Source organism: Halichondria panicea, chromosome 3 (assembly GCF_963675165.1).
Source record: "Halichondria panicea chromosome 3, odHalPani1.1, whole genome shotgun sequence".
Lineage (NCBI taxonomy): Eukaryota > Metazoa > Porifera > Demospongiae > Suberitida > Halichondriidae > Halichondria > Halichondria panicea.
Genome location: NC_087379.1, coordinates 2,174,007 through 2,199,225, shown reverse-complemented (window position 1 = coordinate 2,199,225; position 25,219 = coordinate 2,174,007). Strand labels below are relative to the sequence as shown.

Here is a 25,219-nt window from a genome sequence, read left to right as displayed (position 1 = left end):
CAATATTTTCGATCTTTACCTAATGAATTAACTACTACTATATTAATAGCTCAATTCCATAATTTCTGCTGCTTTGCATGCTTTGCAAGGTGGATAGTTGCTGAAATGTCTCTCATGTGCACTGGGAGGTGGGGATCTGGAGGGACTCAGCTGGCTGTAGCTTGCAGAGGTAGTCTAGTGGTGGGAGTGGAGGAGAAGGCTGCAGCAGAGTGAGTGAGACCATGCTGCAAGTGCAATGGAGTTCAAGACATTGATATTTTTGCCCTTGAAAGCTCTATTATAAATTATGCAGTTATAATAGATCTACACATTTAGCATCTTCGTCCATAACTATTCACAAGAAAAGTGTAGAAATTTTTGTGGCGAGCTCTACACATTTATCACATTCAATATCACCATAGATTTCATTTCATTTCTCTTCAATCTATGATATCACACTACGGTTAAAATTGACCATCAATGATTCCCCATGCCCAGGTCATGTCGAGTGGTTCCAGTGTGCAGTGACGACTCCCTCATCTCGTGCCTCACCCTCTCTCCCTCGGGGCATCTCCTGGCCCTGTGCTCGGAGGACAAGACACTCAGAGTCTGGGCCACGACAGACTGGGCACTAAAGGGGTCGAGGTGAGGAATACACTTAATATCATCAGCTGCAACGTCTGTTTAATGATTATGCTAGAATGTCGTCATCAATATGAGATGTCTAATAATTAGATATAGCGTAGAGTGCCCAACAGGACCAGAAAAGAATATAGGATTAAGCTAACTCTTCCTGTATCATTTCTTACACGTATGATTCAATACTTAGCGAACCCTTTATCATTTCAACCGCCCCCCCTCACTCCTCTTAGAGTGATCCCGAAGCGAGCGACTGCGGTAGTGGTGAATAGAGAGGAGAAGTTTGTGATTGTGGCAGATAAGACTGGGGAGGTGTGGCAATACTCACTCAACCAGCCCACCCTCACTGGGTCACATCTGCTGGGACACTTCTCCATGCTGCTAGATATGGTGAGGGATAGTACCGTATATCTTCTAATTTATTGGACACTTTTAATTACCCCGGACACTAGCTCTTTTGCGTTGTTCTAATACAACGGACACTCCAGTGCTTTAATAATTTTATTACTAAGTATCCGGACAATACCTTGTTACATTCATAGACGGCAAGTAAGACTTAGAGTGCAGTTAGATAACTTTGAGTAGCTATAGTTTTAGATATATATAGCTAGTGCAACTATTCAGTCGCACACTGTTTTTAGCTAGCTCGCTTGTTCTCTAATTATTCCAGACATTTTTCATGCTCTATGAAAATCTGTTCCAATTATACCAGGACAATTATTTTTTGCTGTCCGATAAATTAGAAGATATACCATATAGCAGGTAATTTTCGTGGGGTAAAATATTCGTTATTTTCGTGGGCAAGCTGACCTCCACGAAATTTTAACGTAGGCGTGGCTTACCGGAACGTAGGAATGCAGGCAGACAACGATAAATGAACATTTTACTCACGAAAACCACCGTTTCTCGAGTTGAACAAAATTTTTACCCCACGAAAATTACCCGCTATACAGTACATGTATGGTATACACACTTGTCTGTAATATAAAAGAATCTGATCCTTTTCCATAGCAATAATCATTATTGTACAAAACGAAATTCTTACTTCTCAGTCACTATAATCTCCATCTTAATGTGGTCGCAAACGATGTACTGAACTCCATCTGGAGGATTCTCAATTGTTGTGTATTGAATTCGGATTGTGTCATTTATTCCGTGCCTTTGCAGTGTCAAATTTTCTCCCTGCAATACATGGTGATCTTGATTTTCTCCCTGATCGAGTAGTCGAACAATCATTGAGAATGTTCTAGGCCACTCCAGCTGGTCATCGGCTTTAGATTCAACATGTGTTAGTTCGATATCTATACCACGTTTATGTAATGTCTTTTGTAGCTGTCGGGCCCGAAAGTACAAATTCATTTTGATTTTACATCCAGTTAAAGGAAATTCGAAATTTGTATCATTGTACCAGCGTTGCATAAAACATTTCTCTCTATAATTTATATTCAGCTCAGTAAAATACGTGGATGAATACCTTTCGATTAAATCAATTTGACTTGCTAATTCTGACAACTCTCTTCTGTGTTGCTCTCGAGATTCATTAAATTTTGTCAGCAATTGATGATTATCTTCTTGTAGCTTAGCGATTGCTTCATCTTGCCTCCTCTGATTTTTTATAAAGTAGCTAGTCGATAATCTCAAATGTTTCTGAGCAGCTTGCTCCATGTGTTTGTTCGCGTCCTTCCGTTGGACCACCTCCTCACAGCCCAGCTCCTTCAGCTCACACTCGACCATTACCAGAGGACACTCTCTCAGGTGCCCCTCCAGTTGACGTCTCTCTAGGGGAGCCACTCCACACTCGTTGGGGCACTCCACCGGGTGCTTTGGGCACACTGGGAGGTGGTCGTCTTGGATCTCTTGGTACGTTCCGTCCAGCAGGCAGTATTTACAGCTGTGTGGTCTTCTGGGGCAGAAGAGTATTTTGTGAACTGCTAGAAATTTCCTCAAACAAATTTCTCCACAGTTGTGTGGGCAATCCACAAAAACGAATTGGCATTTTACACCAAGGTGTTGTTCTAGCTCTCCCAAACCACCCACCCAGTCACAACCATCAGCTTTCTTATCGCAGTAGATCTTGATATCGAGAACTCTTCTTCGTTGCTTCTTGTCAAAAAACGCAGTGAAGCTATCGCTCTTACAAAAGGGGCAAGGTTTGTTGTCAGTGAGTATCTTTTGGATGCAGGCTTGACAGAAGTGTTGTCCACAGCAGCTGGTGAGGCTGGGCTCTCGGGTCACATGCAGACATAGGGGGCATTCGTAATCCCCCACACTCTCAATAAACTCACACTGGTAGCCACTCAATTGAAGGGAGGCCATTTTGGTGTTTTGAGTAGTGTCACATGAGCAATTGTATTCATTAGTCAGCGGTTTACCTAATGATACTTTGTGTGTATATAGCGGACCCATAATTTAGTATAATGTACTTGGCCAAATCTAGAGTTTTAGAAACAAGAGTAGGTTCATTTGACTGCACTATGTTGCACTGTCTTGTTGATTAGTCCAAATACATGTTTAAGGACCAGTTGCAACAATAAATCAGTGCAGAATCATTGGTTGCTGTGTGGAGTTTTCTTGACCTTGCTAAGAACAAGTGTTAAGGAGTCTTAATTGTTAAGAAGTGGGTTGTAGAAGTGCATGGTTAACGAGCGTTGCAAGCGTGCACTTGTTAATGCCTCTCGCCATGCTCATGTCTACTAAGGGGAATATTACGACTGTATATAGTAATTGTGAGCATTAAATAAACGTTGATACTTACTCTACGTATGTACGTATGTATATGTATGTATGTAACATGTCAATCTAATATTCCATTTCTGTTTACTTATACTTTGTGAGTACACTTATCATGCACGGTTATAGTATGTAACTGACTGCATGTATTGATTCCTGTGAATTTATGTTAGAGTTACAGTGAATATAGGCTAACAGTCTCTATGCTTGATATGGTATGGGATAATGTACGTATATACACGCTATATAGAATGTGATTTCAGATCCTTTACATAATGTGGTCTATAGTTACGTACGTACATGTGTATTAATGTAACTCTCTGGTAGCTGATTCTGATAATATCGTAGTAAGGTCCCGCTATTCTCCTGTAAGACAATTTTTTACCTCTCTGTAGAAATTTTTACATTATTATAATACCAAAACTTATGCCAATACATGTAGACAGTAGTATAGGTAATCCTCTGTATCGGAAATTATGTACGTATTATTCTAATTTTACTTCTCAGACACAATAATCGCCATCTTAATGTGGTCATCAACGATGTACTGTACTCCATCTGGAGGATTCTCAATTGTTGAGTATGGAATTTGGATTGTGTTATTTAATCTGTACCTTTGCAATGTCAAATTTTCTCCCTGCAATACATGGTGGTCTTGATTTTCTCCCTGATCGAGTAGTCGAATAGTCATTGCAAATGTCCTAGGCCACTCCAGATTGTCATCAGCTTTAGATTCAACATGTGTTAGTTCGATGACCAATCTTCTGTAAGTAAAATTAAGTTTGATGTTACATCCAGCTGAAGAAAAATCGAAACTAGTATCATTTAAGGACCAAAATCTTTTACGTTTCCTCTCTCTATATCTTACGTTCAGCTCAGTAATGTACAGAGACGAATGCATTTTGATTAAATCGATTTGACTGGCTAATCCTGACAACTCTTTTCTGTGTTGCTCTCGAGCCTCGGTTAATTCTCCTTGTAGCCTGATAATTTTTTTGTCTTGCCTTCTCTGACTTTTTAGGTAGTGACTAGCCATTAGCCTCAAGTGTTTCTGAGCAGCTTGCTCCATGTGTTTGTCCACGTCCTTCCGTTGGACCACCTCCTCACAGCCCAGCTCCTTCAGCTCACACTCGACCATTGCCAGAGGACACTCTCTCAGGTGCTCCTCCAGTTGACCTCTCTCTGGGGGAGCCACTCCACACTCGTTGGGGCACTCCACCAAGTACTTTGGGCACACAGGGAGGTGGTCGTCTTGGATCTCTTGATACGTTCCCTCCAGCAGGCAGTAGTCACAGCTGTGTGGTCTCTTGGGGCACTTCAATGCCTCGTGTATCCCTAGGAATCTCCTTTCAATAGCTTCTTCACAGTTGTATGGGCAATCCACAGAAACAAATAGGCATTTCTCACCAAGGTGTTGTTCTAGCTCTCTCAGAGCACCCACCCAGTCACAACTAACAGTTTTTTTATCGCAATAGACCTTAAGATCGAGAACTCTTCTTCGTTGCTTTTTGTCTAAAAGTGTCGTGAAACTACCGCTCCTACAAAGGGGGCAAGGTTTGTTGTCAGTGAGTGTCTTTTGGATGCAGGCTTGACAGAAATGTTGTCCACAGCAGCTGGTGAGGCTGGGCTCTCGGGTCACATGCAGACACAGAGGGCACTCGTAATCCACCACACTCTCAACGAACTCACACTGCATGGTATAGCCACTCAATTGAAGGGAGGCCATTTTGGTGCTTATAGAATAGTGTCACATGAGCAATGTCATTAGTCACTCTTACAGAGTTGCCTGTCTTCAGTTGTTGAGTGATTACCGAATTAGGACAATGGTATGCGTGTGTGTGTATGTAGCTTCTCGCATACGTACAATTAACTTACTCTGGCCATTGTATATTTTCTGTTAGGATCTTGTACTTGTCATAGTTCAGTTATTGATTACCTTAAGGTGACATCTTTTCGCGTGTAATAATTTCTGCTATTTCTGTGCAAAAATTTGTACTCCTAGATAATTGGGCAATGCCACTTGCGAGTAATTAGAAGCACTATGAATAACATTGATTTCACACCAGAATTTAATACCAGCAAATTGAGCTAAACGGTGAAATCGCAAACAAATCTACCTGTGAAAATATGTCGTATGTTTTCTGGAGAACTATAATAGTATTATGTGTATGACTGTAATCTCTAGATGGAGTAAGCCTCAGTTTGTTTTTATACAGTGGCAGTGAACTTAAAAAGTTGTCCATACTGCTTGATATGGTGAGGGATAATAATTATGATACACATTTAATTTGTGTTCATAATTGTTGTCCTCTTGACAGTGTATATTGACGCTATATAATTACGTTCACTGTATATCACTATTATAATTATTAGGTTTATATAATTATAGCCATGCGTTTATTTTTTAGTATCCGACAACATCTAAGAGCTAGTGGTGTACGTAACTGCAATTCTCTGGTGCTGATTATGTAAAGCTAGGCTGTAAGACATGGTCATTAATACATAATAATTAATTGTTGTACATGTATAGGAGCTAGAAGAACACACAACTGCAATTAAGTTTATGCCCATGGACTTTATTATACGTCAAATCAGCATAAATAATTATTCTCACTACCATCATAACAAAAAGTTTACTTCTCAGACACTATAATCTCCATCTTAATGTGGTCGTCAACGATGTACTGTACTCCATCTGGAGGATTCTCGATTGTTGAGTATGGAATTCGGATAGTGTCATTTATTCCTTGCCTTTGCAGTGTCAAATTTTCTCCCTGCAATACATGGTGGTCTTGATTTTCTCCCTGATCAAGTAGTCGAACAATCATTGCGAATGTCCTAGGTCACTCTAGCTGGTCGTCATGTTTAGATTCAACATGTGTTAGTTCTATATTAAATCTTCTATAAGTAAAATACAAATTAAGTTTGATTTTACATCCAGTAGAAGAAAATTCGAAATTAGTATCATTTAAGTGCCAACGTCGTTTACATTTCCTCTCTCTATATCTTATGTTCAGTTCAGCAACGTGCAGAGGCGAATGCCTTTTTATTTTACTTGCTAATCCTGACAACTCTTTTCTGTGTTGCTCTCGAGCCTCGTTTAATTCTCCTTGTAGCCTGATAATTTTTTCGTCTTGCCTTCTTTGACTTTTGAGGTAGTGACTAGCCATTAGCCTCATGTGTTTCTGAGCAGCATGGTCCATGTGTTTGTCTGCGTCCTTCCGTTGGACCACCTCCTCACAACCCAGCTCCTTCAGCTCACACTCGACCATTGCCAGAGGACACTCTCTCAGGTGCCCCTCCAGTTGACCTCTCTCTAGGGGAGCCACTCCACACTCGTTGGGGCACTCCACAGGGTACTTTGGGCACACTGGGAGGTGGAAATCTTGGACATCTTGATACGTTCCCTCCAGCAGGCAGTAGTCACAGCTGTGTGGTCTCTTGGGGCACTTTAATACCTCGTGTATTCCTAGGAATCTCCTTTCAATAGCTTCTCCACAGTTGTATGGGCAATCCACAGAAACCAATAGGCATTTCACACGGAGGTGTTGTTCTAGCTCTCCCAAACCATCCACCCAATCACAACCAACAGCTTTCTTATCGCAGTAGACCTTGAGATCGAGAACTCTTCTTCGTTGCTTCTTGTCTAAAAGTGTCGTGAAACTACCGCTCCTACAAAAGGGGCAAGGTTTGTTGTCAGTGAGTATCTTTTGGATGCAGGCTTGACAGAAGTGCTGTCCACAGCAGCTGGTGAGGCTGGGCTCTTGGGTCACATGCAGACACAGAGGGCATTCGTAATCCACCACACTCTCAACGAACTCACACTGCATAGTATAGCCACTCAATTGAGGGGAGGCCATTTTATTTCCAAGAATAGTGTCACATGAGCAATGTATTGTATTCACTATAATCACTCTATAGAGTTGCTTTACCGAATTAGGGCAATGGTATGTGTGTGTGTGTGTGTGTGTGTGTGTAGTTTCTCGCATATACGTGAAGCAGGGCCGTAGCCACTAACTTTGTACTTGTCAGTTAACAATAGAATTGCGCACAAAATTGTTGGCCATGCCCACTTCCGGTAAATATATTCTCTGCCTAGCTGGTCAGGAAGAGTTGAGGACGGTGGTGCTCTTTCAACGTGCACAGCCATAGCATGCATAAATTCATAGAATTATGCATGTTCAGACAAGCTGATTGACTCGAGAGAAGTTTGGAAAGAGTCCATGCATGTGGAAAACCCCACCCCTTTTCCCATTATGTGGTTACAGTAGTGACAACCATTGCCTATTTGGCTTGAAAAAGTAGTCAAGTCAAAACTTGACTAACCTGACTGGTGGGCAGCGTGGTGGCTACGGCCCTGTATATAGTCTTGAAAATTTTACATTTCTGTTTTATGATCGATCTTGCACTTGTTATACTTCAGTTATTGATAATGTTTTCTGGAGAACTAATAATTATAGTATATAGTCTATGCATGTGCATGACTGTAACTTCTAACTAGAGTAAGCCTCAGTTAGTTTTTCTGAGCGAAGTGATCAAGGTTATGTTCGGGTCCTATCGAGATTTTCATAGAGTATAATATCACACCTTTAGACAGATAAAAGGCTAACTAAGCAATCTGTCGAGTCCATTTCTAGCTTAATTGTTGTGGCCTTTCCCTGCAGAAATAGAGCAGTCTAAACACGAGTCACGAGTCAAAATTTGTGCAATAAAATACACAACTGCACGCACTGTCAATCCTATGCTAATAATATCATCACATATCATAACAAAAAGTTTACTTCTCAGTCACTATAATCTCCATCTTAATGTGGTCATGAACGATGTACTCTACTTCATCTGGAGGATTCTCGATTGTTGAGTACGGAATTTGGATTGTGTCATTGCATTCGTTCCTGTGCAATATCAAATTTTCTCCCTGAAATACATGGTGGTCTTGATTTTCTCCCTGATCGATTAGTGTAACAGTCATTGAGAATGTTCTAGGCCACTCCAGCTGGTCATCAGCTTTAGATTCAACATGTGTTAGTTCGATATCTATACCGGTCTCGCCAAGATACAAACAAAGCATGATTTTACATCCAGTTGAAAGAAATTCGAAATTAGTCTTATTGTACCAGCGTTCTCCAGAATCTTGTCTGTAATTTACATTCAGCTCAGTAACGTACATCGGTGAATACCTTTTGATCAAATCAATTTGGCTCGATAGTCTTCTGTGTTGCTCTCGAGCCTCATTGACTTCTCTTTGTAACCTGGTAATTTGTTTGTCTTGCCTTTTCTGATTCTTTATGAAGTAGCTAGTTGATAACCTCAAGTGTTTCTGAGCAGCTTGCTCCATGTGTTTGTCCGCGTCCTTCCGTTGAACCACCTCCTCACAGCCCAGCACCTTCAACTCACACTCGACCATTGCCAGAGGACACTCTCTCAGGTGCCCCTCCAATTTACCTCTCTCTAGGGGAGCCACTCTACACTCGTTGGGGCATGCCACCGGGTACTTAGAGCACACAGGGAGGTGGTCGTCTTGAATAATTTTATACGTTCCCTCCAGATTGCAATAGTTACAGATGTGTGGTCTCTTGGGGCAAGTATTAGTTTTGTGTGTATTTAGACTTCTTCTGTGACAACAGCACCCACAGTTGTATGGACAGCGTACATAAATTAAGCCGCATTTCTCACCAAGGTGTTGTTCTCGCTCTCCCAAACCACCCACCCAGTCACAACCTTTAGCTTTCTTATCGCAGTAGATCTTGAGATCGAGAACTCTTCTTCGTTGCTTCTTGTCTAAAAGTGTCGTGAAACTGTTCTCCTTACAAAGAGGGCAAGGTTTGTTGTCAGTGAGTATCTTTTGGATACAGGCTTGACAGAAGTGTTGTCCACAGCAGCTGGTGAGACTGGGCTCTCGGGTCACATGCAGACACAGGGGGCATTCGTAATCCCCCACACTCTCAACAAACTCACTTTGGTAGCCACTCAATTGAGGGGAGGCCATTTTGGTGTTTAGAATAGTGTCACATGAGCAATTGTATTATAACTCCAGTAGTTTACCGAATTAGGGCAATGGTATGCTTTGTGTAGCTTCCCTCAGATATAGTGAATGCACTTACATTTCTGCTTGTTTGTTGGTAATTTCTGCTAGGGAATAATGCGTAATCTTAGTACGTACCTGATTCACAAAAAAATAGTCCAGTGGCGTAGGAATGGGGGGGAGGGGCTCCAGGGGCTGGAGCCCCCCATCTTTCTAGGCTAATAAGAAGATGACTTATCCAAGCTGCACTATAATTATGTAGATAGCCTTTCATTCAAAAAAACTAGAGCCCCCAAAATTGCTTACTTCCCACTGCATTCTACTGGCAATACAATAATTTATTCATGTTAACATTCAGATTACTGCTTACTTTCTTCATTTTTCGGAGATATTCTCCCCGGCCTGGTTGTCCTATACACACTTATTGTGGTTATCTTAACCGAAATTAGTGTATTCTTAAACTTGATAGCAATTTATGTTGGAGTTACACTCAAGTGAACATAAATGAGCATTTCTCCACACTCCTTCATACGTATGGTGAGAGATAGTGTACACATGATGTGTATATAACCCGCGTCTGATCCTTCGTAGCTGATTTCATATTGTAAGGTCCCGCTATTCTGCATGTTGTAAGAATTAAGTGTTTGACCTCTAGCTGGGCTGTCTATAATCAGACTAAGACCTGACTACCTTATTGTTACTATTATAAACGGGTACTAATTTTTAACGAATTTGCTAAATTAAGTACGCGCTAATAATAAAACGCAATTAAAAAATTATGAATCTCATATTTTTTCTTTTTCTTTTTTCTAATGTACTTTTGTATAATGTAATGTACTTTTGAGAGTATGCTAAGCAAGCTAGCCCTTTTTTCATCTTAATTTTTTTTATCTGACTCCAAACTTTCCTTTCAACCTTAAAATTCATACTTGTACATCTTTTGAGATATTATTGTGGTAATAAATTTGCTACAAATCCGCCAAAATTAGTACCCTAAAAACAGAAAAAAATCTGAAAACGCTAAAATTACTACCCGCCTATAATAGTAACATTAAGGTATTACAATTACATTTCGATGCAGTTACAATTTCCTAATTCCAGCCACCAAAAACTATCAAATTATTTCACATCTATGCAGCAAGTGGTTTCTATGCTGGTTTCTATAGGCAGCAAATGGTTTTCAAGGCAACAAATTATAGTTATTACATGGCAATTCCACGACTTGCCATGTCTTTAAAACACATACTTTTTACCTCATAGATCTAGCTACATCTCTGCTTGATATGGTATGTATAGAATGTGATTTCAGATCCTTTACACAATGTTTGGCCATTAAAGAGTAGTCTAGTTACGTATGTACATGTAACTCTCTAGTATAGCTGATTATGATTATTGTAAGGTCCTGCTATTCTGCTGTAAGACAATTTTTACCTCTCTGTATGAATTTTTATTATTATGCTGATTTCCGATATACAGATCGAGGATTACCTACTGTCCACATGCATAACTTTTGGTATATGTAATAATATTATGTATGTATTATTCGTTGTAACTATTACGTTTCGGTCACTATAATCTCCATCTTAATGTGGTCGTCAACGATGTACTGAACTCCATCTGGAGGATTCTCGATTATTAAGTACGGAATTTGAATTATGTCATTGAACCCGGCCTCGTCATTGTATTCGTTTCTGTCCAATATCAAATTTTCTCCCTGCAATACATGGTGGTCTTGATTTTCTCCCTGATCGATTAGTGTAACAGTCATTGAGAATGTTCTAGGCCACTGCAGCTGGTCATCAGCTTTAGATTCAACATGTGTTAGTTCGATATCTATACCAGTCTCACCAAGATACAAACAAAGCATGATTTTACATCCAGTTGAAAGAAATTCGAAATTAGTCTTATTGTGCCAGCGTCCTGTATATTTATTTATTCTGTAATTTACATTCAGCTCAGTAACGTACATCGGTGAATACCTTTTGATCAAATCAATTTGGCTCGATAGTCTTCTGTGTTGCTCTCGAGCCTCGTTGACTTCTCCTTGTAACCTGATAATTTTTTTGTCTTGCCTTTTCTGATTCTTTATGAAGTAGCTAGTTGATAATCTCAAGTGTTTCTGAGCAGCTTGCTCCATGTGTTTGTCCGCGTCCTTCCGTTGGACTACCTCCTCACAGCCCAGCTCCTTCAGCTCACACTTGACCATTGCCAGAGGACACTCTCTCAGGTGCCCCTCCAGTTTACCTCTCTCTAGGGGAGCCACTCTACACTCGTTGGGGCATGCCACCGGATACTTCGAGCACACAGGGAGGTGGTCGTCTTGAATAATTTTATACGTTCCCTCCAGATTGCAATAGTTACAGATGTGTGGTCTCTTGGGGCAAGTATTAGTTTTGTGCGTATTTAGACTTCTCCTGCGACAACAGCATCCACAGTTGTATGGACAGCGTACATAAATTAAGCCGCATTTCTCACGAAGGTGTTGTTCTCGCTCTCCCAAACCACCCACCCAGTCACAACCTTTAGCTTTCTTATCGCAGTAGATCTTGAGATCGAGTACTCTTCTTCGTTGCTTCTTGTCAAAAAATACGGTGAAACTATTGCTTTTAGTTTTACAAAAGGGGCAAAAATTTTTGTCAGTGAGTATCTTTTGGATGCAGGCTTGACAGAAGTGCTGTCCACAGCAGCTGGTGAGGCTGGGTTCTCGGGTCACATGCAGACATAGGGGGCATTCGTAATCCTTCACACTCTCAACAAACTCACACTGGTAGCCACTCAATTGAGAGGAAGCCATTTTGGGTTACACACATGGCTTGATTAGACATCACATGAGCAATTTTATTCATAGTCAGCATTCTTCTTTGGCATTATTAAAATTTATCCCAACATGTTACTGTTTCGTTTGTTGTTTGTTGCATGTCGTGCACAAAATGACACAATTCTGTTTGACATTAAAAGGAGAACATAATTATTGTGATTGTACAACCCCTCACTTAAAAACAGTCCACTATTCTATACCAGAGGAGGTACGACATCCATAACCGTGAGGGAGGCGCAATAAGTGTTTGATGCACCACATTAGTTATTAGCTCTTTAATAGTTGCATGCCCAGGAGTCTGATTTGTGCACAGTTTGAGCTACTGTATAGGTCCATGGTTCAGTATTTTCCGGAGGGATACCTGGAGCTGCCACAAGTAGCACTTCACATGCTTTATTTGATGCACTATTAACTTTTACCCAGAGATAATAAGGAATGTGACGCATCAACACTTCCTGCGCCTCGCAGATAATCATATCGTACCTCCTCTGCTATTCTACACACAATGTAGTGATTTTGTTTGAAATAGGTGTAATCTTCAACTTTAACAACTTTGTTACACAGTTATTAAATAAAACACAGTTATTAATGAAAATCGGACATGTATTGTTGTTAAGCATAATGCATCATGTAACAAAAATCAATAATTACTTGAAAGTTCAAGTTAATATAAGTATATCATGCACACAAAGTGATGTCCAAGCATCAATGTCAATCAGTTAATTAGTACATTTCAGTAACGTAGATTCTCAACTTCAGATTATTGTCCACATCGACATACTTCACTCCAGCTGGTGGCGTATCAATGGTCGAGAACGGTATGATGATCTGGTTATTAAATAAATCGGTGGAAGAAGCTGGGATCCTTTCCGTTACTACGTGGTGGTCTTGGTCACCAAGCTTGTTGAGAAGCTTCACCGTCATAGTGAACATTTTCGGCCATTGCAGGTAATCATTGAACTCAAAATCGAAGCCGTCTAAATTGATTTCCAATATGGATTCGCTAACTCTCAGAATCACAAAAATTTGAAGGCTACATTTTGATGGATAGGTTAATACTTCCCCGCTCAAAGATCTTCTATCGGTTTGCTTGTCATAAGAGATGACAATGTCCTCTACGTTAGAACTTAAGTGCTGCGTCATGTGGTCCACTTCTTTGTGCAGAGCATTTTTCAGGTCTGTTTTCAGTTTCTTGTTTTCCTCCTTAAATTTCGTAATCTGCTCCGTCATGCTAGCTTGATTCTTGACAATTTTTGCATAATGAAGGGTCATAAGTTTCATGTGTTTCTCTGTGGTCTCCTCCATGTGTTTGTCTGCGTCCTTCCGTTGTACCACCTCCTCACAGCCCAGCTCCTTCAGCTCACACTCGACCATTGCCAGCGGACACTCTCTCAGGTGCCCCTCCAGTTGACCTCTCTCTGGGGGAGCCACTCCACACTCGTTGGGGCATGCCACTGGGTACTTTGAACACACGGAAAGATGGAGGGTTTTTATCTCTCGTAAAGGCCCACTTAGTTGACAGTATCTACAGTTGAATGGTCTATATGCGCAGTTCAGTATGTGTGGTCTTAATTCTCTCCTCTTGTGCTGCGTTCCACATTTGTTTGGGCAATCGACCACATAGAAACGGCATTTGTCAGCATGGTTTTGAAGATTTCCCATTGTTCCAGTCCATCTACATCCGTCTCCCTTCTTGGCGCAATAAATTTGAAGATCGAAAATTCGTCTCTTCTGCTTCTTGTCGAGCATGATCGAATATCCCGCCTGCTTACAAAGAGGGCAAGGTTTGTACTCAGTGAGTATCTTTTGGATGCAGGCTTGACAAAAGTGCTGTCCACAGCAGCTGGTGAGGCTGGGCTCTCGGGTCACATGCAGACATATGGGACAATCATAGTCCTTCACATTCTTCAGGAAATGATGCTGATAGCCACTGAGGTCATGTTCTTTTGAGGTGGCCATCTTCTCAATCTCAACACACAAACTTAAACAAAGCTACAGCTGGTCTGCACACCATGTGCTAGATCATGTGCTCTCACATGGCTCCAGCTAGTGTCACATTCCTTTCTACCACCCACTACATGTATCCTGAGTGTAAAATTCCATTGATGGAACTTTTGTTATTACCTGCTCCAGCCATCACATAACATACATAACATAAATAATGTTTTCCCTTGCAGGTGATTCCATCATGTGCTACTCATGTGATCACTTCCGACCGAGATGAGAAAATACGAGTCAGTAACTACCCAAATTCCTACAACATTGAGAGCTATTGCCTTGGTCACAAAGAGTGAGTACATCTCCATAGCTATACCACATAAGTACACATCTCATGCAGGTTTGTGAGCACGCTTTGTCTATGCGATCCATACCCTCACCTTCTCCTGTCTGGATCTGGAGTAAGTCAATCGTGGTTATTTTGACAGGCCCAATATATACACCCTAGTTGAACGGTCTATAGCTCTTATAATTCTGCTGTAAGACAATCCCAAATAAGTGTACAAAGCAACCCCTCAACAACGACCACCTTTGTAAAACCACGTGTAGTGGAATGATACCCAAGTCTCAAAAGACATCGTCTCATTATGTTTCTAGTTTCTAGTTACATGTAAGAGATAGCAGGATACCTGCACACCTCCCTTCCCCCCACCCCACAGGACGGCACTATTCGAGTGTGGAGCTGGAGAGACGGGAGACTACTGCACACTGAGCACTTCCCCTCCCCCAACAGTGAGCCTCTGGTCGTGGTGCAGCTGGCTTGCTCCCATGGAAACAGCAACAGTCCACTATTGGCAGCCATTGTTGAAAGGTAGAAATACAGTGTTATTAGTGTGTAAAGCTGTATGGATCTAACGGTGTTGTATTGTAGATATACCTGACTACCATTTTAATATAGCCTCCCTGAAATTCTTCTCTATAACTTTTCATCTGATGGTAAATTGTCTCCGTGTTGTCGCGGCAACCTGAAATTGGCACCACCTTCTGAACAGGAGCCGTGGAGTTGTGCTTTTGATTGGTCGGATCATTTGTGGGTGTCTCGATCACATCCGACAGAGCCACTGCTCCAATATCAACTCCTGGGTGATGAGGTACGTACATACGCATTTACTACCGTGTAGCGGGTTATTTTCGTATTGAAGAGCATCACACGAAAATTAAAACTACGAAATTATTCTGCCACAATAGATTTCAACGTCACTATATCCTGAGCTGTACGAAAAGATTATAGAAATATTTAAGTGTGTCGTTTGTACAAAAATGTGCACCACCGTAAATAACCCGCTATACGGTATTCTACGTAGCTCTATTGTTAGTGTGTCACCGTGGTGATGTGGTGTGTTGTACAGTTGAAGCAATGTTCACTTGAAGAGAGTCCACTTCTCAGCCAACTATGCAAGTGGGATCAGCTCAAAGGTTAGGGTAGCCTCGTTCCCAGCCTCGTTGTCTCTATAGCTAGGCTGCCAACTAGTTTCAACTTCATTCTATTAAAAAAAAATTGGCCTGGGGCTAAGGTTAGAGATTCATCATTATTATTATATTGATATTACCAGCTCCTGACCTATTACCAGGAGCACATGCACTCCTGATATTATACTTGGTTTGTTTAATTCCTAAACTATACGTGTATGTCATGCAATTCCTGCTATGCTCATTAATATTAATTTTAAGTACAACGGATAATGAGATCTTTCCCTTGTACAATTCCGTAGGTGATGTAACTAGGAGCAGGTCTTTTAAAGATCTAAAGAAACACACATTTGACAACATGTCTATCTACCTTGCTCGGAAAGAGGAGAGAATTAGAGACCAGAAAGCCAAGAAAAGCAATCAACAAGTTATTGTGGAGAGCGATCATCGGAGTACTTCTGACAGCAAAGACAAGCCCATTTCTGATGACTCCAACCACAGTCTAGAACAATCTCTCAGTGAAAGTGGAGATAATGTGCTTATAAACGCTCAACCCCCAGAGAAAAAACTGAAAACTGTATAGCATATATAATTAGTGCATTTTCGATCAATACACAGCCCCCACAATTAATGGTACCACCACCTGTACTTGAATTGCACTGTTGTATACGTGATCTTTTTGTACAACAATTAATATTATTGTTTTGATCATGCATGTACGTGTAATCATTATATACTGCTTTTCTCAATAAATTTATATAACATTGTATTAACGATGAAGATAAAAATCAACTTGAGACAAGTAATAACTCGATCTATTGCATGTCTGCTCTAAATACTAGTTCCAGCGTGTAAACATGAAAAATAAATGTTTTTGACAAAACAAATAATAAACTCTGTGAGATCACATTATTATTTTTGATAATTGCACGGGGCGGGTTGAAACAAATGCAACGGCTATAGGGTAAAATGAGAAAACTAATTATTAGCATCCTCTTCAAAGTTTAGTGTTCTTGGTCGACATTGTAAGATGAACGACCTTGCTTTGTCTGTCATGTCTTTCTGATCGTTGGTCTGACCACACGCATATTTAGTCCACTCCTTGGGCAACTGTGGGGTAACAATATAATTATAATTAAGCATAGCAGATACCCCACCCCACATATGGGAGAATTTGTCCTAAAAGATATTGTACGTGAACACAAACACAGATAGATGTAGAGTATATGTACGTATGTGCAGATACAAAGTATAACTTTCAGTACACTATAAGCAAGAGTTTATGATAGAGAGAGAGTATCGAACGTAGGCATACTGTACATCAGATGTATGCGGAGAGTAACGTGACTTCCTGTATCTGTCACAAGCTTGGAATTTGCACACTGACCAATCCAAGCGTGGGTGATGTAATCTATCAACCCATCCAAGTGTGGGTGATATAATCTACTTTCTTGATAGATTACATCACCCACACTGGATCGGTCAGTGTGCAAATTCCAAGCTTGTGACAGATACAGGAAGTCACGTTACTCTCCGCATACATCTGATACACAATATGCCTACGTTCGATACTCTCTCTCTATCATAAACTCTTGCTATAAGTTACTATACAAACTGATGTATATACACACATAAACACATGACATCATCACTTACCCTTGTGCTTTCAGAGGGTGTCTCGGATAGTGATTTGTTGATGGCCTCAGTCAGTCTTGAGCGCTGCACGGAGAAGAGAACAAGTATCAATACAGGAGGACAAACTCATTATAGACAAATACGTTCAGTGTTATATTGCAGTAGTACTGGACTACATGTACACTCTTAGTACAGTCAAGAGTTCATAAACTCCTGGTACAGTACACGCGCACGCACACACGCACACTACACGTACGACACCCACCTTTCCCTCTGGCCTCATGCTGGGGAAGATGAACCGAGGTGGAACACTCTTCAATTTATCATCTCTCCTCAGAAACGAGCTATTTGATGCACTCTGATTCGCACTCAAAGAACTTAACGACATATTCGAAACAAACGAATTCCTAGAGGCATTAAAAGTGTTTCCAATACCACCGTAAGAGAAATTAGGCGGCATCATTTGCATCTGAACAAATCCATTACTTCCATACCCACTTGATTGAGGCAAATAAAAAGGCATCCGGAGATAGGGGTTACTAGTAGGGGGTAGACCCATAGGTGGACTGAGCAGGGGTCTTTGGTACTGATGAGGGGGGCTGAGGATCGGAGTGGAGTACGAGTGCTGCTGAAGAGATGTCACTGTAGGCATTAGATGGTTAACGGGATATGTCAGATTTTGGCCGGTGTTTTGAAAGAGTTGTGGAATAATACACGTTGGTTGAGGCTGGGAGAGATTGAGTAGATACGGGTTAAAAAACGAGTTTGAAGTGGTTGCAACGGGTAAGCTTGTGTGTTGGGTACTCATAGGTATTTGGAAAGTTTTCGGGACTTCCATGGACATGCTGCTGTGTGTAGATTGTGTGACGAGTGAAGCTTGTGACTGGGGTGGATGTGTGGGCGTTGTAGAGTGTGTGAGGGGGCTCGGAATGTGGTCAGTTTTTGAAATGGGAGAACAGGCATTTTCGAGAAGAGGGCTGAGCTTGGTTCGTGCCTTGCTCTTCTTGTGTCTCTTTGTTGGGGGTGAGTGTGGTGAGGACAGTGACCTCTTGACAGGGTGCTCAGACTCACTGGAGCTCTGCAGGGGGAGGGATGACACAGAGGGTAAGCTAAAGTGGCTAACATGATGTACATACATGTACAGTAATCCATATCAATACAACTTGTGCCAAGTTCTAATCTACATGTATGAATAGAGCAAATTAAAGGTCAATTTTCACAAAATAAACTGTATCATAAGTAATTATTATGCACTGATCTACATACTGTGTATAACTTGTGTCAGGGTTTCTAATTAATGAACTGAGCAACTTTAAAAATGTTTCCCACTGTATTGAATACACCTGTACACTGTGCACTGTATATGGAAGCTTTAAAAAGGCAAGTGTATCCACCACAGTGTAACTTTCAGTACTGGACTAACCTCAGTAGTGATTTGACGCCTCCTAAGGATGTTGGGGGACCAGCCGGGTCGTCTCCTTCGTACAACAACATTCTCTTTGTCCAACTTGATAGGTGTTGATGTGGTGAAGTCTTCTGCATGAAAAGGAAGTAAAGATTACATTACATACCACACATTACATGTAAGAAGTGTTTTATACATGTACACAAGGACATGAACTGCACAATGTTTCCAGGTGAACATGTAATCTAAAAAGGTCAAGTGAATAATTTAAAGTGATTAATTAAGACAATAACTTTTATAGTTACTCGTAATAGTGTACCTTAAACAAGCACATATATACTAGATACTAGATAATAAAACCAAAAAACCCACCATCATGATTTGAGTCTGAATCAGAGAAAGGGCTCTGTCTTCCCTTCACCACCTCACTTTGATCATCTGACATTACTGAATGGTCTGGTCGACTAAGAAATATCGAGGGAGAGAACCCAGATTGTTGACTATTTAGAGCAGACTTCTCACTGGCGAGAGGAGAGAGGAACCCAGCATTGAGGTTGGTTCTATCACGAGAAACAGTCTCATCTCCACTGATTCCAGAGTCAGACCCAACACTACCACACTGAAGAGAGAATTGTAACACATGAAATTGTAACACATGAAGCATACAGTCAGTGACAGTGCAATGGTTAACAGTGTGCTGGTTATCTACATGTACACGTACATGTACGTGTTCAGACAAAAAAGTCTTAAAAAGGGGAGTTTTTGAGTTTGGATTAAAACCCCACCAAAATTGCCACAAGTGCAACATTTTTTGGGACTTCTGTCCTCAATAGTTCTCTAGAGACTGGTTATTAGGTTGACCAAAGACCAGCTGTTGTGTATTTGAAGTTTTGTTTACACGATGTGGGTGGAAGTGGCACATGTACACTGTACAGGCAGTGGTTGGGGTAATAGGATTCATGTGCTGTTCAAACAATACCCAACCCTCTCCAATACACCACAGACAATGATTGGCCTTATCAGAGGACTTACAGGTTTTCTGGTTCTCCTTTTGAGGATACTGGGTGTTCGGCGGCTTTTTTCCAGGGCTTTAGACGTGTTGATGACAGGGTCTCCCCCATTCCAGTCACTGCTCTTGTCAGACCCATCTGTAGCGAAAAATGATAAGTGTCAAATATTAATTAACATTTATGCGCTATAAACAAACACTGATTAACATTTATGCATGTACCGTATACAGGTTTGTTTATTTACAAAAAAAGTGTTAACTACTGTAAATGCATAAGTACCAGGTCAAGTGTAAAGATACAAACGTGCCAGGTCCTACTGAGTGTGTGCATGTAGATTCACCATGACTCGATGTGATCCTGATATCAGCCATTTTGTTCTGAATAGGAGTACCCAGTGAAGAGCTCAGCTCGCTATGATACATGGCCACAGTACTAAGCATGCCCAGTGAGTCACTCAGCAAATCTTCTTTCTCTGTCGGACTAGTTTGCTGTCCAAGGGCATGGAGAAACGACGGGTCAAAGGGGGAGGCGGTGAGGGAGGAGTTGTGCTGTCGATGGTGCATTGGGGGCGTGGTTCCAATAGAGGCAATAGGGTGGGAGGGGTGTACTGTGGGTGTGTGTGTGTGTGTGGGGGGGGGGGCTTGAGCTACAATATACTTTACACTACACGAAAACAATGAAATCTTGATATGCTGGCTATACCTTTGTGTAACTAACAGAGACCCTCACTACAGTATTAACAACAATTGTATAAGTCATGCTTATATATACTCTACAAAGTCCTTGCTACAGTGAACAACCACATGTACATACCTTGTAGTGTACTAGAGCTGCCTGGGGCTATTAGACCAGCTGCCTCCGTTAGTGATATCTGTGGCAATCTCTTTACAGTACTCATTCGTTGGAGCTCTGCCTCTTTAGGCCTTTTAGGAGTGTGCGATAACATTCTATCCTTGCCTGCTTCACTGGTGGGGGTCGTCCTCCAGGAGAGATTTGATTTCTTTTGACTTCCGATATCGTCTGAGAGAATTGCAGATATGGAGAAAGAGCTGGATCGACTCTTAGGGCTCTCTTGGTCTCCCCTAGAGCTGCCACTACTTGAATCCAGTGACAATGGACTAGTCATTGCCATTCTCTATATAGGGAATGGATAGAGAGACTTTAATAACAAAATAGCTGAAGTCTTCATATCTCATGTACAGTTGTCTCGGGCACAAAGTTGCTTAGTACACATGCACAAGCCTTCCTACCTACCTCTCTGTGGTGTTGTGATGATAAAAAGTCCATATAGAAAGTAGGGAGAGCACTTTTTCACTGTGTACTTGATACAGTCAACCACAAAAGAACTTTGTGTGCGGTATATCTACTTCGCGCCAAAAGTGTGCTAAGACAGGGTAACCTTTGACCCTGACACACCCCTTTGGGCAACTAGAGCCAAGTAGAGGGCGACATGTTATCGATAATTAGTAGACAGTTAGTTTCGAGGCAGAGGTGAGAGATACGCCTCTCGCTTTACCACAACACCCACGTTTCTCTGCATGCAAGCTGTGCATGTCAGTGTGAGCATTTAGTTACATTTTATTTACAGCTATTAATTAAATTATAAATGGATCTACAGACATTTAACAGTTTAAAATCACAGCTTAAAGATGAGGTAAGTACATGTGTGGTGCAGGATTGGGTGACTCACAATAATATAATTATACTGCTGTCTGTATATAGCCGTTTTTCTCTGACAAAAAGTCTACTCTGGAGAGTTTCCTTCAGAACTACTGGTTTTCTGGAGAGCAGGTACATTTGTGACATAACTATTTACATTGATTGCTTGATATCTAGGCTGCGAAAGTGATAGGCAACTTTCCTCATTCATCCGAAAAGACCGAAGTGCTGGCTTTGATTAAGCCGGTAAGTATGTACGTACATAATTGGGAAAATGATTTTCCGCTCTTTTATTGTAGAGGCTTACAGTTTTGACTGGAGTTGGTGCAAGAAAAGTTGTTGCAGCCTTCACCTTTGCAGATGATAAATTGAAAGCAGTCGGATTAGTTGCAAAGTAAACACAATATCCATTATGCAGAGTAGTCTTGGTTATTGTTTGTTCACATATAACAGTAACAACATTTCTACCTCATAATTATAGCCACATCAACGATCCAGTTGGTAAATACGATGTTCTGGAGGCTATCGATTTTGCCTTTGACAAAGAAAAGGCTCGAAAGATTCTCGATAAAGCACGACCTCCTGTAGTGGCACAGTGTCCAGCTGGACAACCTCAGCCATACAGCCAACCACCAACCACCACCTCCTCATGCCCACCCGTACCAGCCGCCAGCACAACCGGCTCCCTATGGTGCCCTGTACTCTCAACCACCACGCCAGCAACCGTATCAGCCCCCACCGCAGCAAGCCCAACTATACCAGCCACCTCCTCAGTGTACACTAAACTCGCAAGCACCGGGATTTGGTTTTGTAGAGAGGTCTTTGGAGGTGTCTATTGCTCGAAGTATGGGACTGGGACTGGGACTGGTAGCCAATAATCTGGAATACCTAAGCCAAGCCTCGTATAGAGCTCCCCCACAGCCTACTGCAGCCCCGTATACCCCACCCTATGGAGGATCCCCTGTTGGTGGGAATCCTTACTACGCAACACAAGGAGTGCCCCCTCCGAATACAGCATATGCCCCACAAGGAGGAGCATACCCCCCTCCTGGAGGCCCCTCCTACTGGATATCCAAACACTTACGGTTTCCCACGGCCTCAGTATAGGTTAGTAGATATAGTGATACAGTTATAAATATAGCTGATTGTCAACAACAATTTACTATTGGCCTGCATGGTACTGCATGTATTTATGGCTGTTTGATTTTATTTATTATCATGATTGAGGTGGTCAACAAGCAAGTAAAATGACATGAACATGTGTCCATTTATATACTACATGCAATCATGATCAGCATACATGGCTGTTTCAAAACTATTGGACCAATCAGATTCTATAGCTCTTACTTCATGACACCTTCCCCTAGCTATATATTATAGTTTCAGCTACCTTAAGACCTCGATTTAAGGCGTAAATAATTACGAAGCTATAGAGGTCGAATTTTGAAATCCTGCATGCATGGTGTCTCATATCGCCTTGATTTCAGGCCGCATAAAAAATGCAACTATGCATGGAACCCACATGCATGCATGCACCACAGTAAAATAATACGTAAATGAACTGGAGAAAGTGCAGAAAAGAGCTGCAATTAAGGTGGGTGTGTCAGTGTGGTGTAAGTGTTCCTTGAGCCAGATAAAATCCACAATAATAATCAGCATTCATGCATGTAGCCTCGATCCCATGCAGGCCGATTTTTTTTTTTAATAGAACGAAGAGACAACTCGGCTGGAAACGAGGCTAGATCTAGATGCATGATGCAGCATGTATAGATGGCTATCACTATTTAAAAAGACGGAAGGACTAAAATTATCGATGTGACTATTTTACAAAAAGCAACAGGTCACTATAGAATCGAGGCTAAGATCTATGTAGCTATACGTATCAACACTTTTCGGTATTTTATTAACGCACCTCATATAATTATTATGCATGTCTGGAACACATTATTCAGCAATCAAATGTCATTTTCAAGTCACCGGATCACCCATCAGTATACTGTGAACTTTTTTTTATTTTTAATGCAATGATAGAAGGTTCAAAGTAAGTGAAAAAAAAAGAGTAAGTGAAAATAGTTCATAATGTAATGTTACATTCAGGTCCACGGCTGTAGGGATTAACGCTGCGTGCCCACATGAGGACCTTGCTCCTCTAATGGACATGATTGATGATCGGAGGAGAGAGAATGATAGTCGGCATCTTAGCCAGCACATAGTACTATATATGTAGGGATTGTTCTATTTGTGATGCCAGTCTTTTGTAAAATGTGTTGGCCTCATTTTTCACTTACTCTTTTTCTGGCCTGTGGCAGAACAAACCACAAAATGCGTAATGCGTGGGTGATGTTATTTTAGCCTCGATAACAGACCGCCAGTGATGACTTATACGATAATAAATTATTTGCAGTGATAGTTAGCGTGTGGGCGGTGGCACATGACTATTTGTGACGTTTACATTTTGACCAATTAGCGACATGTTCTCGGTAATTAGCCGGTGTAGAAAAGTTAGTTTCGAGGGTGAGAGGTACGCCCCTTCTTTTACAATTCACTCGACCACAGAGCTTTCTACTAGACTGTAGTCTACCCAGCTAAAATAATGGATCCACAGACATTTAACAGCTTAAAATCACAGCTTGAGCAGGTGAGTGTATGTTTAAGGATTTGAGTGTCTCATTACTGATACTGTAGCCATTTTTCTCCAACAAAAAGTCTGCTCTGGAGAGCTTCCTTCAAAACTACTGGTTCTCTGGAGAGCAGGTACAGTTGTGATTGTATACTTCTTGCCTATCTTGATCCTATGATATTGTAGACTGCGGAAGTGATAGGCAACTTTCCTCATGCATCTGAAAAGACCGAAGTGCTGGATTTGATTGAGCCGGTAAGTACGTACGTACGTATGTACACTATTAAAATAATTCTTCGTTCTTTTTATTGTAGAGGCTTACAGTTTTGACTGGAAGTGATGCAAAAAAAGTTGTCGCAGCCTTCACCTTTGCAGATGGGAAATTGAAAGCAGTCGGAGTAGTCGCAAAGTAAACATATCCAGTCATAGGTTATTGTTATTCACATAATAATAACAATATCCCCCCCCATAGCCACATCAACGACCCAGTTGGTAAATATACTGTTTTGGAGGCTATCGACTTTCATTTTGACAAAGAAAAGGCTCAAAAAATTCTCGATGAAGCACGACCTCCTGTAGTGGCACAGTGTCCAACTGGACAATCTCAGCCATACGGCCAACCACCACCTCCTCATGCCCACCCATACCAGCCGCCAGCACAACCGGCTCCCTACCAGCAACCTCCCCATGGTGTCCCGTACCAGCAACCTCCTCATGGTGCCCCGTACTCTCAACCACCACAGCAGCAACCGTATCAGCCCCCACCGCAGCAAGCCCAACCATACCAGCCACCGCCTCAGAGTACACCATACTCGCAAGCACCGGGATACCCAAGCCAAGCCCCGCCGTATGGAGCTCCCCCTACTGCAGCCCCGTTTGCCCCACCACCTACCTCCCAACACCCCCCACCCTATGGAGGACCCCCTGCTGGTGGGAATCCTTACCATCCCACACAAGGAGTGCCCCCTCCGAATGCGGCATACGCCCCACAAGGAGGAGCATACCCCCCACAGGGAGGCCCACCTGCTGGATATCCAAACACTTATGGTTACCCACCTCAGTAGGTTAGTAGATAAAGTTATATATGATTTTAGTTATACTACAATTGTGTTACTTCAATTGAATTTTAACTTTTAGAGTTTTGAGTTTTTTGCCTGTACATGTAGCTAGTATCTAGTATCTATATAGTTGTAAATTTAGTTGAGTGTCAACAACAATTTTTAATTTTGGTACTGGCTATTTGCTAATTTTTATGCCTCGAGGCGTAGCCGCACGAGGGATACGGTAAAGC

At 41.5% G+C, this 25,219-nt stretch overlaps 10 protein-coding genes across 10 annotated transcripts; 3 read left to right on the top strand and 7 right to left on the bottom strand.

Annotated features, from left to right (window-relative positions):
• The first annotated feature begins 1 nt into the window (after window position 1).
• On the top strand, window positions 2-16,312 carry LOC135334324 (tRNA (guanine-N(7)-)-methyltransferase non-catalytic subunit WDR4-like). Its single transcript, XM_064529464.1, has 9 exons — window positions 2-209; window positions 478-624; window positions 852-1,008; window positions 14,369-14,481; window positions 14,530-14,590; window positions 14,849-15,000; window positions 15,088-15,280; window positions 15,539-15,605; window positions 15,902-16,312. Exons 1-9 carry the CDS (start codon window positions 106-108, stop codon window positions 16,180-16,182), a joined length of 1,275 nt encoding a protein of 424 aa, XP_064385534.1. The 5' UTR covers window positions 2-105; the 3' UTR covers window positions 16,183-16,312.
• Window positions 1,602-3,179, bottom strand: LOC135334319 (TNF receptor-associated factor 4-like). The gene has a single exon (XM_064529460.1). The coding sequence runs from the start codon at window positions 3,022-3,024 to the stop codon at window positions 1,660-1,662; it is 1,365 nt and encodes a 454-aa protein (XP_064385530.1). The 5' UTR covers window positions 3,025-3,179; the 3' UTR covers window positions 1,602-1,659.
• LOC135334328 (TNF receptor-associated factor 4-like) lies at window positions 3,481-5,120 on the bottom strand. The gene is made up of 2 exons (XM_064529470.1): window positions 4,217-5,120; window positions 3,481-4,112 (listed from the first exon to the last, which is right to left on the bottom strand). Exons 1-2 carry the CDS (start codon window positions 5,072-5,074, stop codon window positions 4,083-4,085), a joined length of 888 nt encoding a protein of 295 aa, XP_064385540.1. The 5' UTR covers window positions 5,075-5,120; the 3' UTR covers window positions 3,481-4,082.
• LOC135334337 (TNF receptor-associated factor 5-like) lies at window positions 5,829-7,222 on the bottom strand. The gene has a single exon (XM_064529490.1). It carries the CDS (start codon window positions 7,206-7,208, stop codon window positions 6,192-6,194), a length of 1,017 nt encoding a protein of 338 aa, XP_064385560.1. The 5' UTR covers window positions 7,209-7,222; the 3' UTR covers window positions 5,829-6,191.
• Window positions 8,043-9,369, bottom strand: LOC135334329 (TNF receptor-associated factor 4-like). The gene has a single exon (XM_064529471.1). It carries the CDS (start codon window positions 9,335-9,337, stop codon window positions 8,126-8,128), a length of 1,212 nt encoding a protein of 403 aa, XP_064385541.1. The 5' UTR covers window positions 9,338-9,369; the 3' UTR covers window positions 8,043-8,125.
• Window positions 10,812-12,189, bottom strand: LOC135334325 (TNF receptor-associated factor 4-like). Its single transcript, XM_064529466.1, has one exon. The coding sequence runs from the start codon at window positions 12,165-12,167 to the stop codon at window positions 10,929-10,931; it is 1,239 nt and encodes a 412-aa protein (XP_064385536.1). The 5' UTR covers window positions 12,168-12,189; the 3' UTR covers window positions 10,812-10,928.
• Window positions 12,751-14,228, bottom strand: LOC135334326 (TNF receptor-associated factor 4-like). Its single transcript, XM_064529467.1, has one exon. The coding sequence runs from the start codon at window positions 14,148-14,150 to the stop codon at window positions 12,915-12,917; it is 1,236 nt and encodes a 411-aa protein (XP_064385537.1). The 5' UTR covers window positions 14,151-14,228; the 3' UTR covers window positions 12,751-12,914.
• A 27-nt stretch (window positions 16,313-16,339) lies between the features above and the next one.
• LOC135334309 (uncharacterized) lies at window positions 16,340-21,038 on the bottom strand. Its single transcript, XM_064529444.1, has 9 exons — window positions 20,904-21,038; window positions 20,463-20,784; window positions 19,990-20,256; window positions 19,672-19,787; window positions 19,012-19,258; window positions 18,658-18,770; window positions 17,500-18,312; window positions 17,256-17,318; window positions 16,340-16,709 (listed from the first exon to the last, which is right to left on the bottom strand). Exons 1-9 carry the CDS (start codon window positions 20,934-20,936, stop codon window positions 16,578-16,580), a joined length of 2,106 nt encoding a protein of 701 aa, XP_064385514.1. The 5' UTR covers window positions 20,937-21,038; the 3' UTR covers window positions 16,340-16,577.
• Window positions 21,039-21,191: 153 nt separating this feature from the next.
• LOC135334350 (uncharacterized) lies at window positions 21,192-22,539 on the top strand. The gene is made up of 5 exons (XM_064529514.1): window positions 21,192-21,303; window positions 21,372-21,440; window positions 21,486-21,554; window positions 21,608-21,702; window positions 21,790-22,539. Exons 1-5 carry the CDS (start codon window positions 21,256-21,258, stop codon window positions 22,184-22,186), a joined length of 678 nt encoding a protein of 225 aa, XP_064385584.1. The 5' UTR covers window positions 21,192-21,255; the 3' UTR covers window positions 22,187-22,539.
• A 1,248-nt stretch (window positions 22,540-23,787) lies between these two features.
• LOC135334341 (proline-rich protein 2-like) lies at window positions 23,788-25,158 on the top strand. Its single transcript, XM_064529494.1, has 5 exons — window positions 23,788-23,946; window positions 23,994-24,062; window positions 24,115-24,183; window positions 24,243-24,337; window positions 24,401-25,158. Exons 1-5 carry the CDS (start codon window positions 23,902-23,904, stop codon window positions 24,990-24,992), a joined length of 870 nt encoding a protein of 289 aa, XP_064385564.1. The 5' UTR covers window positions 23,788-23,901; the 3' UTR covers window positions 24,993-25,158.
• Window positions 25,159-25,219: the final 61 nt, after the last annotated feature.